General features: G+C 41.0%; 1 protein-coding gene across 17 annotated transcripts in view; it reads right to left on the reverse strand.

Moving 5' to 3' along the window:
- The window catches only part of KHDRBS3 (KH RNA binding domain containing, signal transduction associated 3), a 200,581-nt gene that overhangs the window by 134,558 nt on the left and 49,806 nt on the right, over positions 1-16,217 (reverse strand). For 16 of the 17 annotated variants that reach the window (XM_067712841.1, XM_067712840.1, XM_067712844.1 and 13 more), the window contains exon 2: positions 1,060-1,178. In XM_067712841.1, coding sequence (XP_067568942.1) covers positions 1,060-1,178 — 119 coding nt within the window. Of the gene's footprint in view, positions 1-1,059; positions 1,179-6,019; positions 6,153-16,217 lie in introns of those variants that run through there. The other variant, XM_067712839.1, reaches the window with a different exon arrangement.

Genomic DNA, 16,217 nt, shown 5'->3' on the forward strand with positions numbered 1-16,217 from the left:
GACATACAGCCCACTCAGGGAGCGGCAAAAGATCTAAAAAGAGAGTTCAAAATTGAAGATATATAAATGGTCAATAAGTGCATGAAAAAGTACACAAAATCATTAATCAACAGGGAAATGCAAATTAACACCACAAGAAAATACCAATACCCTGTCAGAATGGCTACAATTAAGGAGACTGACAACATCAAATATGGATTTAGATATATGGAGCAACCACAACTTTGCATGCACTGTTCTAGAAATGCCACAAATACAACCACTTTGGGAAAAAAATTATGGCAATTCATTATAAAACTAAATACACAGCAATTTAAACCCTAAATAGTTACTAAAAATAAATGAAAACGTATGGTCACAAAATGTACGAAAAGGTTCCCAGAAATTTAATTATAATAACCCCAAACTGAAAACTGCCCAGGCAAATGGATAAATACATTGTGGTATTTTCAGGTACTGGATTATTGTTCTGCAATCAAAAGAAATTAACTACTAATATATACAACAGTATGCATAAATCATGTACATGGACACTCAGAGGAAAGAAAAAAGAAAAGCAGAGTAAAAAGAAGATGAATTTAGGCCAAATCTGAGATGATCAAGATTTTAGAATTAGACTTTAAAGCACCTATTGTAACTGTGCCAAATGTCATAAAATAACACAGTGAATAAAAATCAAACTTTTTTCTAGAATAATTAGGGAATATTTTAAGCATTTATGTGCCAAACCCTATGGCCAAGCATTTAACATGGATAACCTTATTTCTTATCAATCCAACCTTATCTTACAAACGAAGAAACTACAGCAGGAAGAAGTTGAACAGGCTGTCCAAAGTCCAAAATGTAACTCAGAAGAATAAATTTTAGAGTTCCGCAACTCACGCCAAACAGGAGGGACAGAATCACCAAATAAGGTTTCACCTGATTGTAAAAGTATGTGTGTTGGGGCGTCGTGCTAAGGGAGAACACCTCAAGAACACACCAAACAGAACGTAAACGGAGCATGCGCTCCCCTGTGATAAGCTCTGACACACCTGCAGTGCAGGCTCACGGTCTTACCTTAGGGAACTGTTTTACAGGAATCAATACTTTCTGTCCCAGCTTCATGTTCTTATTAATCACCACATCAATGTACTTTTCTTCGTCCTTGCCTTCTCCTTTGTGAAACTTTTCTATTTCTGTGGAAGAAAAACAGACAACTGTGAAGTGTCTGACTTAGAACTCCAGAGGCTGGGGGTTCTCCTTAGCTCTACGGTGGCAAGAAACCCAGTACAGAATATGGACTTCAGATGGCTACAGTTTTTTCAGGTAATGACATATGTCCCATTGTCTGGATGATTCTCCACCAGTACAGCGGGAAAACGCACACACCAGGGCACTACAACGTGAAATCTCGATCGCCCAAGCTAATGGAAGGGAACAAACACAAACATAAAAATAGATTCTTTGGGGCCTTTTGGAATCCTAAGAAAAGGCCGATCAAATGGCAAAGAAAAGCCAGAAACTATTCTCAGCTCACCGACCAAGCACCGACATCCCTATTTATCAAACCCCGCCTGGCTCTCCAAGGCGTTTCCCATCAAGAATGGGTTCTCCAAGGTGGCATTAAAAGCCCTGGACAACCTTCTGTCAGTCGACCTCCCCAACCAAATCCTCCCCCCTCACAAGTGACAAGCCCAATTACAAGCTCATGGCTTTGTTAATGCTCTTGTCTCTTCTTGTGATGTTATTCTGATGATTTCAATGTCACACATCTCCTTCGAGATTCAACCACATTAAATACTACTTTTTATGTGTTACGGTCCCTTTCCTCGACTGGGCAGCAGCAGCAGCAGTGGGAAAATCAGTCCCTCCCACCACGGTACTCACAAAGCACTTCATGCACAATGCTACTACCATTTCTAGCTTAGCTCTGCAGCTTCCGACCAAAGCTTCTAAAAATAAAGATAATTACTAAGTCTCCAAATGAGCTGATCATTTTGTTTCCTTTCTTGTATTATCCTAAGTTTTGACCCTGTAACACTGATCATTCTATATAGAATCTGCATGGGAACAATATACACTGAAACAGAAGTATGTGAAATGTAAACGTTTACATAGATAATTCTTGTTATTGTTGCTGGAAAAAATTCTTCCAGGGTACTTTTAATTTTGACATCTTTCTATAAAAATAAAATATACATATGGTGAAAAGTTAAAACAGTATCATAGAATATAAAAGTAAAAGAAAGTTTCTCCTATACCCATACTCCAGAGGTAATAATAAAGAATGTTATATACTCTTTCAGAAATTTTCCATGGATAAATCAGCACACAGGCATGCACATATACAATCTGTTTGAAAATTGTAGAACTAACGGTGGATATGAGCTAAATTAGCTTTGTTTTCCTCAGTAAAAAGCAATAAGTCACATGTCACCTGCTCCACTGACTTCAGCTTTAATCAGTAGAAGAAAATAAATTCCACATTTTATTTTCATTTATCCATTTATGCTATAATTGGGAGTACCTTTAGCGAGTTAGAAGATTTAACAAAATTAGGTACACTGAAACTTACCAGAAAAAAGGATTTTTAATGTTATGTATACATTTGCCAAAATATCTAACTACCTATCTTCTTTTTAAATAACAAAGCATTCTTATAATTTTGAGAACTTAGATGCATAATTTAATATTTAATTCCCTAATCAGCACTCAAAATGTTATTCCTTGCATCAGTGATGTTTAACATTTGAAGTAACATGGAAAGTCATAAAGGTAAGATTAAAAAATTAGAAAAAATTATATATTTTACCATATATTAAAGTTTGAGATATGTCTATGATTTTAAAGAGGAAAGTAAAATTTAAAAGAAAAAATATATAAAATACCTCATTTCCTCTCCAGTCAACTTTGCAAATCTTATACTGCTAAAATACCTAGTTGTTACATTAAGCTTTGAAATATGATGAAATATAATATTTCACTGTTTAAGATTTATTTAAGAAAAAAGTTTAAAGCCCGATGTCATGTTAAAGCACGTAGGTCTGCATGTACTGGACCTAACACACCACACAGCCATGGAAAGAGCCCCATTCCTGTCACTGGCATCAAACAGATCTGGTTTTCAGCACAGCTCAGGCCCCTGTGACCTCCTGTGGTAACATTCAAAACTGCTCAAAACTTCTGTTTTTTTAGGCGTTGTTCAATCAACGATTTTGCATTTTCTGCTTGATTGAAGATTATAAGTAGGTTAATGTTTTTATGAAGTCCAATAAAGTAATATGCAAAGTAACAGAAGTGTACAAGATGATTTAATGAAATCTTGAAACTGTCCCTAACTGGGAGTTTCATATTCTAAAACTCAGGCTACTACCCCTCCGGTCTTCCTTAGGGAAGGGAAGGCACTGGACACCTACCAAGGTGGATTTAACCTTTTAGTAAATTGGAGCATATGAAGGTCAACCATAGAAAATCCAGCCAGATGTTCAAGGTGGAACACATAGGGGATCTGACTTTCACTAATCCCTAGATTACATTTGTTACATACAGTTTAATGTACCAATGCCATCTCCCAGTGCAGAAATAATAAGCAAATGTGTGATTAGGTTTTAGATGATGGAGGGGATTAAAAATGCTATGCTTTCAAACCATGGACACCAAATTTCTGTCAACCTGGAAATCTAGTGTCAGTTACGTCTTTTTTGGCTTTTGTTTTTCCATTTCTTTTTGTTTTTGTCTTGGTCCCGTACGGAGCCTCCCTAAGCAATGGCCACTTACATTTTAGCCTACCAAATATACTAAAATCCACTAATCCTCTAAAACACAGCAAAATAATCTTTGAATTTAAATAAGTTAAATTTCCAATGTAAGAAAAACTAGTGAATTTTCATTAAAACTGCTTAAGGGCTTCCCTGGTGGCACAGTGGTTGAGAGTTCGTCTGCTGATGCAGGGGACGCGGGTTTGTGCCCCGGACCGGGAAGATCTCGCTGGGCCCGTGAGCCATGGCCGCTGAGCCTGCGCTCCGCAATGGGAGAGGCCACGACAGTGAGAGGCCCGCGTACCGCAAAAAAAAAAAAAAAAAACTGCTTAAATTCTCTCACAGAATCAAACACATCTAAATTGACATTTTCCTTTGTCCCAGCAACTCCATTTCTACAAATTTACCCTACAAATATACTTGGATAGATTATAAAATATTACACAAAAAGTTATCCATTTAAAGCACTGTCTTTAATAGCAAAACACTGGAAATCATCTAAATGTCTATAATTAAGAACCTGGTTACTAAGCTAGGGCACAGCCATACAACGAAATCACATACAGCCACTTTACAACGTCAGGAAACTCTTTATGTTCTGATAGGAAAAGGTCTCCACCAAATAACTGTTTAGTACACGTACACACACACACAGTGTAAAACAGTGTAAGAATATATGTTCATATTCATTTGTATATGCACAGAAAATAGCTCACTTCTTCTATATAAGAAACGAGTAACAGTGATTAACTGTCAAGGGGGAAATGCAGTGGATAAGAAACAGAAATAGGTCTTTCGCGGTATCTTTTACATTGTTTTAAAATTTTGAATTATGTGAATATTTTACCCTTCAAATTTTAAATCTTTAAACACTTCGGCAGAATTTTTTTTTTAATATTGGAACAGAATAAAATAAGAATGTATACAGAGATTGCCATGTTTATATTTTGCGTCTTGGCTGAAAATCCAGAGCTTGACTCTCTCTTGATCATTCATTTAAGCTCTTCATTAAAATATTCTTTCACTGAAACTGTGATGAGGAATTTACCTGGATTGCCTATCCCACTTGAAGCAACAGACGTGTTTCTGGAAACTACATGCACAATATTTTATCTTGAGAATCCAATAATACTTCCAATGCAATGGGGTTCACATAGTGAGGGAGAGAGGAACAGGTATCTATCCAAAAAACACTGACTGAGGTCTGATACATTGGAGAAACTGTACTGGGTGCTGGGAAGAAAATACACAGAATATGTGGCATGTAAACAAATGAATTTAATATAATGTACACAGCGTTGCAGAAAAGGGACTAACAGCTTTGGAACTTGGAAAATTATTCAAAAAGGTAGCAAATGCGTGCTAAGTTCTTAAAGGATGAGGAACAGAGTTTGCCAGGCAAAGAGCCGATGAGTTCTTCTGTGAAGTAAAGTAACCCTGGGTAACACCAGTTCACATTACCTCATCTGACCAGTTAGACGGTGCAGTTGATACATGGAGTTTTACTCCCCCCCACCTTTTTCTCCTTTAACAGTACAAAATAGAATAAATCACACAAGTAATCATGACGAGCTCCTGCCACTGTGGAGCCAGTCAGTGAACAAGCTGAGACATGGACTCCATTTCCTCCTCCCACATCCTGGGTTCCTGCAGAAAGAACCAGGGTGAGAAGAGGGGGTAGTTCTCTGCGGCCAACACAGAGGAGAAATGAGGGCAAAAGCATGAAAAGGCAGGCCAGGTTCTTAAGGTCAGCACTGATATACTAAGGGTCCTGTAACAACAGGGAGATACTGAGAGCTGTCAGCTAAGGAGTGAGGTGATGGGCACCAGCCTCAAGGAAAGGGGGGCCTGAGCAGAAATGGAATGGATGGAGTGTGGAGAGAGAGCGCAGATGACATCACAGCTGGATGATAAGACAATCTGTCCCATGAACAGCGCATGACGGATGGAACTGGAGGGCTTATTTCTATTTGGACAGAAAGCCACCAGAGAGGCAAACCCTTCGTATTCAGAGGAGGCATCAAGCCCACAGGACACCCGGGCTGGAGCAAACACACAGGCGTGCCTGCACACCTCTCCCCTCCCTTGCCCTCTACCCCTAACCTAATGCCCAGCTTTTCACGGCTTCTAAAGCACCAGCTCACCGAGGTTCAGGCTTCTGCACTTGTTCCCCAAGACTGGAACACTTCTGGGGACTTTTCCTGGAATAACAGCCTTCTCTTTGGTGCCTCGGCCTAGATTCCACTTCCTAGAAAGCAGCGTTCCAGCATGATACTCACCACAGGTGTTAACTTCCTACTAAATGTCCGTCTTCTCCAACAGACTGCCAGTCCCCTCCCCACACTTAACTCCTTTCGTGGTCCTAACAAAGCTGGGAGGCAGGAAGGGGCAAGGAAAGGGAACGAGGGACTGCATGGAGAGGGCAGCCTGGCAGGGGTTGCAACTTCCCCAGAGGAAGCAGCCAGCCTGTGCTAACCTAGCAGGGGGGAAGCCAAAGAGGACACACACTGGGATCTCACTTCCTCCTGCAGACCTGCTGCTGGTGGCTCCACGGGGGAGGGGCAACCCAAGCAGAAGCCAGAGGGTGACAGTGTCTGCTGATGCAGCCCTCAGGCACTCACATCAGCCCCGGGCACAGAGCGGAGGAGGGTGAAAGAGGAACTGGTGAGGCAAAAAACAGCAATCCAGCCCCACATCTTTGGTAACTGAAGGAAGCTTTAAACAGTGTCTGATGCCTCCGATACATACAAAAGTTTCCTTTGGGGCTTACACCACATATAATATTACACAGCAAAATACTGAAAAGTAACGAAAATCATTTTAGAGATCACTTATTACGACAGTACTAAGTAAATAATAATTATCATGACTTTGTTGACAATGGTTCACCAGGTTAAGGGCTGCATGTTTGACTTAAGGTCTCTCTTTATTCTAATGAACTTATGATCTATCACCTTCATTTTACAGAATAAGACCCTGAGGATTCAAATGGGTTCGAAGCTTGCCAAAGGTTGGACAGTTCATAAGTACCAAGGCAGGATTCACGCTAAGATTCAGCTAACGTTAAAGCCTGTTTCATTAGCTGTTTAAAAGCTATGTAATAAAAATTCATGAAAGGTTCAGATAAGTATAAATAATGCAAATCAGCCTGCACAATTAACTACTAGGGCAGACAGTAACATGGTCAAAAGCTGCCCCCCGCCCTTTCCCAAGGACCTTAACTATGTGTGAACTTACTAAAGGACAGGGGTTAGCCTGGATCTATAATGAAACAAGAAGTCCACATAAGCAGAATGATAATACCTACATGCTCCACATTCAGACAGCTATTTCAAAATAATACAAGAGCCTAGTTGGAGGATTTAAAATGATCTTAAAATATATATAGTGTTCACAGCCATTGTAAATTCTGTTTGACAGATTACTAAAATGTTATTATGCCTTCTGGTCAGAAAAGATATTCCTTAACCTCCAACATGACAAATGTTTTCACAACGGAATTATTTTATTTAAGCAAACCAAACCTAACAGAACACCAATTAGATTCAAACCAGAGTTGAGTACACTAAAACCTGCCCAGACTAGACTGATTCATACAGCTCATGATCTTGCAAATAATCTTCCATAAACAGAAATAAACGGCACAGCAGAATAGAGATGCATATCACTATCTGGTAAGAATAAGCTCATCATAAATACACAAAAATATACCATCCGGGGAGCAAAAAACAGTCAATACTTTAAATACTAAAATGCTTGGAAGTAAACCTCTTTTTATGAAGACAAGACAGTGTTAATAGTTGTACGCAAAGTCTCCTTAAATACATACACAAGGCATAAGATTAAAACATACACACAAGGAAATGACAGTCAAATTCCTCCACAGAGGAAAAGGAAGATTGATAAGGAGGGAGGGAGAGAGGAGGGAATTACAGCTGACCCTAGAACAAGGAGGGGTCGAGGGCGCTGATCCTCCCCACAGTCCAAACTCCGTATGTAACTTATAGTTGGCCCTCCGTATCCACAGTTCCTCTGTATCCACGGTTCCGCACCTGCGGAGAAAACCATTATTTTCTATTCTTTAAAAATCTGGGTAAAAAGCGGACCTGCACAGTCCAAACCCATGTTGTTCAATAGTCAACTGTAATTCTACCCATCATGGATAATTAACAAGAATATAACAATAATACTGGCAGCTGGAATTTATTTACTAACTATTGTCCAGGTATTTAATCCTTGTAACCATGCAGCAGAGTAGATGTAATCTTCATTTTACAGAAAGGAAACAGCTGCTTACAGAATCCAGTGATTTAGCTAAGATCCCAGAGCAGGCCCGGATCTAGGATTCCAACCCCAGTGTATCTGATTCCTAAAGCCATGCTCCCCTCCAGTTTCTTAGTATCACTGTAGTAAAGGGATCTTGATTTTGAGTGAGAAAAAATTCTTTGGATTATTACTTAGTTTTGGGGGAAACTAACCAAGTTAGTTATTACAAGTATCAAAAGAAATGATGTTTATCAAAGTGCTTTGAAAACTATAACACATAATGCAAATACAGGTTATTCTTGTTTACTCAATACAAAGCCTAAATTGTGATGACTGATTTACATGTATCTCACTGTAGAACGGATTTCAAGAAGAATTTGTGAAAGCAATATGATTCTACAAATTCAAATCAAGGTTAACTAAAAAACTCTGAGCACTACTCAGAATTATTATAACAAATTTTATCAAATTATTTTTAAGAGAAAAAACATGCTTCCAGTGTACTGGCCCCTTTTCATCCCCTTAAATATATGCAGTCATTCACCAAAAAAAAGGCATCATGGCAGAAAAAAAAATACAAAGATAAGACATGTTGATCATTCAATGCCCCAGTGAAATGTAAATTTATCATCTAAACAAGGGGAAAGACTCAAAGACCTTCAGAAATGAGGAGGTCACTGGATTTTGGTACTAAAGTCTAACAATTTTCAAAATAAACTTCTGATTGCAAAGGTTTTTGTGTGTGTGTGTGTGTTTTTTTAAGAGAGTTTGAGCCTTATTAGTAATGGCAATGGGAAAGCTTAAGGATTTTTTTTTTTAATTAATTTATTTTTTGTTGTGCTGGGTCTTCGTTTCTGTGCGAGGGCTTTCTCTAGTTGCGGCAAGCGGGGGCCACTCTTCATCGCAGTGCGCGGGCCCCTCCCTATCGCGGCCTCTCTTGTTGCGGAGCACAGGCTCTGGACGCGCAGGCTCAGTAGTTGTGGCTCACGGGCCCAGTTGCTCCGCGGCATGTGGGATCCTCCCAGACCAGGGCTCGAACCCGTGTCCCCTGCATTAGCAGGCAGATTCTCAGCCACTGCACCACCAGGGAAGCCCGCAAAGGGTTTTTATAATTTTAAAACCATAAACACCAAGGAATGTAAATCAGAGGTGAGATGTTCCTCAAAATTGGTAGAAGGAATCTAACAAGTTGAACAATTACAGTATTCTAGACACTACCCTGGTTGCACACACGAAGGCCACAGAACTTCTCAGAGCGCTGGGACAGGAATTACCACCCCCTTTTCTCCTGTACACCTAGTAAGTGGCAGAGCTAAAGTCTGACTGCAGGATTCTCTGACTCTCAAAAGGTTTGCTTCTCCCTCAAAATACTCACAACTGGCTTCTGTGAAATAAAATTCATGTTTTATGGCAAGAAAAGAAAACTTGAAACATAAAAAGTTTTCTCTGCCCTTTGGCCTCCTCTCTCCCCTCTACTGTGCATTGTGGAACTGCATTAGGCATCAACCAAACCTCCCCACTGGCAGAAATACCTGCTCAACCATGAGGAGCAACATTCTAGAATCCACAGGACAACTCCTTAAAAGATACCCTTCCTTCTGAATCTTGTAAGGGGTCACGCTGACCCATGGCCCACTACCTGCTTTGTAAGCTGAGATCTGGATTGTGTAAACTGTCAATAATACATCATTTAGAATACAGCCCTCTGTCTCAAACACGTATATAACTGTGCTTTGGTTTATATACGTGACCTCTGGAGCCTGAACCGGCAGAACAGTTCCCAGAACTTTCTGAGAGGTTGTTCCTGGGTTATAACCCTCAATTTGGCTCAAATAAAATTTCAGATTGACTGATTAATTTCTGTCGACACTTCAAAACAAAACAAAACCTCCTGAGCCAACAGGTAACATAATAGATTAAATTCCACCTCCAATATACGAACAGAATTTTATAGGAATAGTCAGTCAACTGCATTCACTGAATACCCGCTGTTTACTGAGAAACGTAACAGGAGCAACAGAGGAAGACGAAGACATAATAAAAGTACAACAGCGCAAACTAATTTCCAGGGTGCTTCTAGGCACAACAAAAGATCAGGGCTCGGGGTCCCCCAGTTTTACCAGTCCTAATGGTTAACACTGGCAAATTTCTCTCTTGATTCACTTTCATCTGGTAGTAAGGAAAGTTCTGAAATAAGCATTTATTGAAACTGGTTGCAAAGAAATGTCTCAGCTTCTACTTAAATCACCCAAAAAAGGCAGAAAGATGAACCTAGACAACAGAGAAAGAAAAGGCTAGGAGTTCTTGCCAACACAAACTGACCAATTCCAAAAGATTCAGGATTACTCTTTTTTAATTTTATTTTATTTATTTTTGGCTGCATTGTGTCTTCATTGCTGAGCATGGGTTTTCTCTAGTTGTGGCGAGCAGGGGTTACTCTTCATTGCGGTGCGCGGGCCTCTCACTGCGGTGGCTTATCTTGTTGCGGAGCACGGGATCTAGGCCCGTGGGCTTCAGCAGTTGTGGCCCGCAGGCTCTAGAGCACAGCCGCAGGGTCAGTAGTTGTGGCGAAGGGGCTTGGTTGCTCCGCGGCATGTGCGATCTTCCCGGGCCAGGGCTCGAACCCATGTCCCCTGAGTTGGCAGGCGGATTCTTAACTACTGCACCACCAGGGAAGCCCAGGATTATTCTTAATGTATCCCAATGCATTTGTCAAATGAAGATTCGGTAAACCCACAGACTAAATGAAGACAACAATAGATCAGGTTAATTGAAGTCAATAATGACTTAAGTCAGTAACTATTGGGAGGAGGAATGGGATTAACTACTAAAGACAAGAAAAGGAAAATCTACTGTTTAGTTTTACCTGCCTAAGGGTTAAACCACATTTCTCACTTTTAATTGCAAACATCATTAAGTATACTGCAAAAGACCAGCTATCTTAAACAATTATCAGGCTCCAGAGGTCACCAATTAGAGCCCTGCAAGGACTTGAATTAAAAAAAGGTTTTATGATTAGGTGAAGTAGTGATCCAAGAAAGAGATTAGTTCTGTTCAGACTGCACTCATTATAAAACCCATTTCCTTTGTGTGAAGAGTCAATGTCTTTCTCATTTATCCCGCAGGCATTATCACACTTTGAGATAGAAATATGACTGTACTAATGATATTCTATAACAGCCATATAATACAAGCATTTTGCTCTCCTTTACTTTCATATCTAATAAGATTACCAATGAATATTTTCTATTGGTTAGATATACAATAATACAAACTCTATGGGTGTGACAGACTGTTCAAAATAAATTCAAAGTAGGATACGATCATGCTTTGGCTCTACATTTTTAGGTCAGTTTCAGAATCATAGCCAGTCTCTATTTATGCAGCAAAGAGTTAGAATAATTGGGGGAAAATAATCCTTAAGACATGAAATCCTATTTCTTCATATAATGATTACTTACAGGTTCACCTTTATAAAAATAATTCTAAAAATAAATAGCATGATCAAGGATTACAACCAGATCCCCAAGAACACTGACTCTGATGCTGTTTAAAAGGCATATTGACGAAATCATGAGAGATATGCTAGAATAATAAACGTCACTAAAAAAAAAATGCAGCTTAATATTAGTACAAAACATACAAGAGGGCTTCCCTGGTGGCGCAGTGCTTGAGAGTCCGCCTGCCAATGCAGGGGACACGGGTTCGTGTCCCGGTCCGGGAGGATCCCACATGCCGCGGAGCGGCAGGGCCCGTGAGCCATGGCCGCTGGGCCTGGGCATCCGGAGCCTGTGCTCCGCAACGGGAGAGGCCACAACAGTGAGAGGCCCGCGTACCACAAAAAAAAAACACAAAAACATACAAGATGCCTAGAATACTATATTTCCCTCACAACTCAATGCTCTTCTAAGCTAACTAAAAACTGCCGAACAAGCATAAAACACTTTTTAAAAACAAAATACAATTACAGCAGAAACATATTTTGTCACTTAGATTTAATCATCATAGAAAGTTAAAACACTGATAAACAATCCAGCTGTACACACTATTTAATAGTCACAGCCTCTGAGGACAGGATATATCTCTACACAGATACATACAAGTATTGAAAATGAGGACACCTTCCCACATCAATTTAAAGCCAGGATGTGTTACCTGTACTAGGTCATTCTCCAGTCACATTTCATATTTTCCTTCTCCTTATGAGTCAGATGCTATCTCTCCACGGTGGACATTCCCACTGGGGGTTTTCTTAAAGGGATTTGTCAAGTTACATACAGATCTCCACATTCTAGACCAAGCTGTACATTAAAATCATCTAGGGTCTTACAGAAAGATAACTACACTGAGGCCAGTAAACAGCATTCTTCTGTCTTCATTTTGTCCTTCAACCATGAAGTATCTGGTTAAGCAATCATGCACTCTAGTGGGTTCCACCTGTCAAATCTACTGACAACTGGGCCATCTATTTTAAGGCTGAAAATACAGATAACTTTTAACTTCACAGAACTGCACTGCATGGCCTACCCAGGTAAATGAGACACAATCAAAGGATAAATACAGAGCATTACTTTGACTAAAACTAACAACTAGCATGTTAGGTTAATGTCTGACTGTCCTCTATTCTCTTTTCTTAAAACACAGAGGTGGGATAATTTATTGATCTACTCTATGAACGAGTAACAAACTAAGATGAGAACACAGAGACTAATAACATGGACAGGAATCCAGAGAAGTGTTCCCCTAGACTTTCAAGAATCTACCAATTTTCACAGCAACAATGGTTACTGGCTCACCAAATGGTCCCCATACATAATCAGATATACAGTACATGTAAAGTATCACTATTTCATCGGGGAAGGGGGATGACAGGAGGAGGATGATTAGAGGAAAAAAAGAAGTCTAAAAGGCTCTATAAGGGAGGAAATAATGGGAAAAATTGAAAAGTACTATCTAAAAAAAACAACTGAAATAACTGAAATGCTTATCCTAAAGGATAAATGATTCAGGAGAGAATCATTAACTTATATACAATTATTTCTGCATGTCATACAAAAGAGAGATTAGATTTGGTCGGTAAGAAGGCCAGTGGCATAGAATTAAAACTAAAAGGCAGAGATAGAGAAAGGAGCTACCACTCATTTTAGAGACGAAGATTCTAAAAACAGCATTTTCTGAAGAGGGAACTAGCTACCCTGAAGAGATTTTAAGTTCATCTATAGAGGCCTGACCAGCACAGGCTGGACTCACTTGGCAGGAATGTTCTAGAGAGGATTCAAATGCCTGATGGCAAGCTGAACTTGAAGGTTCCTCTCGACCCTGAGATTTACACACGTCCCTGTCATCTGTCTCACTGGCTAGCTCTTATACAAATAACACTGTGTTATTAATCATCACATGCCCAGTACCTGGCTCTTCATCATTAATATAACATGCATTCAAAAAATATTTGTTGAGTGAGAATGAATGATGATATTCTTCACGGAAAGGCCCAGTAAGACTTGATGAACTTTTAAGAACACCCAAGGTTCAAATTAAGCAAAACGGAAGTCATCTATCTTTCATTTCCATAAGCAAACCATCTATGCCAGTTACTAAGCTATCATCTCAGCTCCATACACACCATCGGGAAGGCTGGGCAGGGAATCTACCAGCCCCGTTTCTCCGCTGCCGGCGCTTCCCTATAGCTTCTGCATCAGGGGTGCCAGAGGAGGGAGGCAGGGGCACCATCCCTTCCGTTTTGCTCCAGGTTCCTGGCAGCATACAGAACAGGGCTTCCAAATTCTGGCATGACTGATTTCCACATTTCCCCCACATTCTCTGCATCTCCTCAGTAAGCCAGGACCCTCTCCTCAGAGGCCCGAGTCCCAGCCCTCTGAGGTCCCTTTACAAGCTCCTGAGTAGCCAGACTCAACGGGCCTTGGTCCCAGCTCCACAGAACACTTCCTCCTACGTGTCTTCTCTTTGTGTCTCCAGCCCTGATGGTGCTGGCTCGCGGCACAGCCTGTGTTACTATTTCTGTTACTTCAGTATTCCTCATTTGCTTTTTCAGTCTTCTAGCACCTCCCTAACCAATCCTCTATATTAAATCTCCTTTGTTGCAATGCCTGCTGTGATTCCTGTTCACCTGACTAGATGCTGACGGACACACCACCTTGGTAAGCTCCTGGAAGTACAGTGGAGAGTCCCTGGACTCCACAGGCTGGACGTCTCAGTACTATGTGCCAGGCACCACGCTGGGCCCCCATCAGCCACAAACCAGGCAGGCAGTGAAGTGGTGAGGAGGACACAGGGGTCGGGGGGCAGCCCCAGCCTGACCACAGGAGAGTCTCTGGCAAGTCACTAGCTTCGCTGAGCCCTCCTTTCTGCGTGTGTAAAAATGGGGGGAAACCCAGGTTTGTGTGACCTATCCCCAAGTCTGGGGGGTGGACATCACTAATCTAATGGCATCAGCACCTTCTAATTTGATGCTTCTAGTTCATTATTACTTGGAAACCCAATAAACATTTTCAGACCAGTGATTTATGAATGGTAAGAAGGCCTTCCTGGGCAGCATCTCTTTCACCTGCTGAGAGCGCTTCCTCGCTTGCTTCCTGGGTCTCAGCCACATCTTGGAGAGCTGAGAACAGGAGGTAACTCAAGTACTGTGGGAGTGGTGTGCCTGTTACTCCCCACTCCCCCTGCAGCATATACCACCATGATCATCAGCGTGTGGGAAAACGGCACCTACGTAATGACATTAGCATAGACGGTCTCCATTCAGGGTAATGTAATGAATATCCTGGAGGCTGAATTATCTGAGCTACATCTCTGACTTCCCTTGTGAAAAGCACAGGAAGACAATGTAATCTGGGACTAGGCAACTGCACGTGATGTTTACCTTGAGAAGCAGACCTATCGGCACCCTAATTTGAGACGTATAGAGTAAACTTGCACGAATATATAACCATTCAACACATTATTCAGAGGGAAAGTGTTTATCATCTTCAAAACATTTGCTATTCCAAGAACTAATTAAGTTTACAAACTAATTAAGTCTGGTACTGTGAATACCAGAAGGCAGGAGATGTACAAATCATATTGTTAATTATGCCTCTGACAAAGAAACTGCATTACAGGTATTACATACAAATGCTACAACCAGCCAAGTCCTTTAAATTCCATGATCTCAAGCTTGGGAACAAATGAAGCCAAAACATGAGCATAAAATGAATGTAAAATTAAGCTGCTCAGAGGAGAGTTCAAAAATAGCCCGAAGTGAATGCTTAATCGAGTTATTCTCTCACCTGTTTTTGCTCATGGCACTCCCAGAGCAGCCCATTAACCCACAGCCTGCAGACAAGCACGACTGTCTAGCTCTTTGACACCTGCATTGAGAGTGTATAATTTAATGATGATATGGAAAGAAGAGCTTAATTTAGTGAGACTTGAAGTAATAAAAACATGGGTTCAAATCACAGACCAGCACTTACTTACACTATGACACTGGGAAAAAACTAAGCGAGTCAGCGGGCTCTCAGTCCCCTGGACTATCAATTAGGGATACTGAGACCTACGTCTGGAGTTGCAGGGATTGATGATACACCTCAAGTGCCCTGCCTCGACGCCACACACAACGAATTCTCGCCTCCTGCACACTCCAGATTTCTGTATATTAATTCAAGCGGAGGCATATATGAAGAGAAGGCTAATACAAATTTAATGAAAATTTAAATATTAATATAATTAAAGCAAAGATCATCAGAAGAAATCATAGTCACAGTCATCTAGATCCTCTTGTAGTGAGAAATCTGGTCACTCGTGGTCGTGCCGCCCCTGGGCAGGGTCTGGGCACCAACGGTCAAATCAGGAGCTCTCTGAACATGAGGTCGGAGGGCCTTAAGTCCTCTGTCCTAACTCACTCCTTGCTTAGGATTCACTTGGGTGAGTTGCTTATCCTCTCTCTGAAACTCAGTTTCATTGCCTGTCAAATGAGGACTCCCTATTACCTCACATAGTTGAGGTGGAAATTGAGACCACCGGAAAGAGCTACGCAAACATCAGTGGGACCACACAGCAAGGGCCCCGAGGTGATTCCTGTGTGGGAGGGAGGGTCCCTCTAAGTGGGATAAGTAAGCAAGCTGCAGGGCCATCGGTCCTTACAGGGAAGCTTTCCAACTGCAGTTAACAGAGGGCTGGCAGGTTAGACCTTCCCTTTGCCCTTCAGGGCTC

Source organism: Pseudorca crassidens, chromosome 17 (assembly GCF_039906515.1).
Source record: "Pseudorca crassidens isolate mPseCra1 chromosome 17, mPseCra1.hap1, whole genome shotgun sequence".
Lineage (NCBI taxonomy): Eukaryota > Metazoa > Chordata > Mammalia > Artiodactyla > Delphinidae > Pseudorca > Pseudorca crassidens.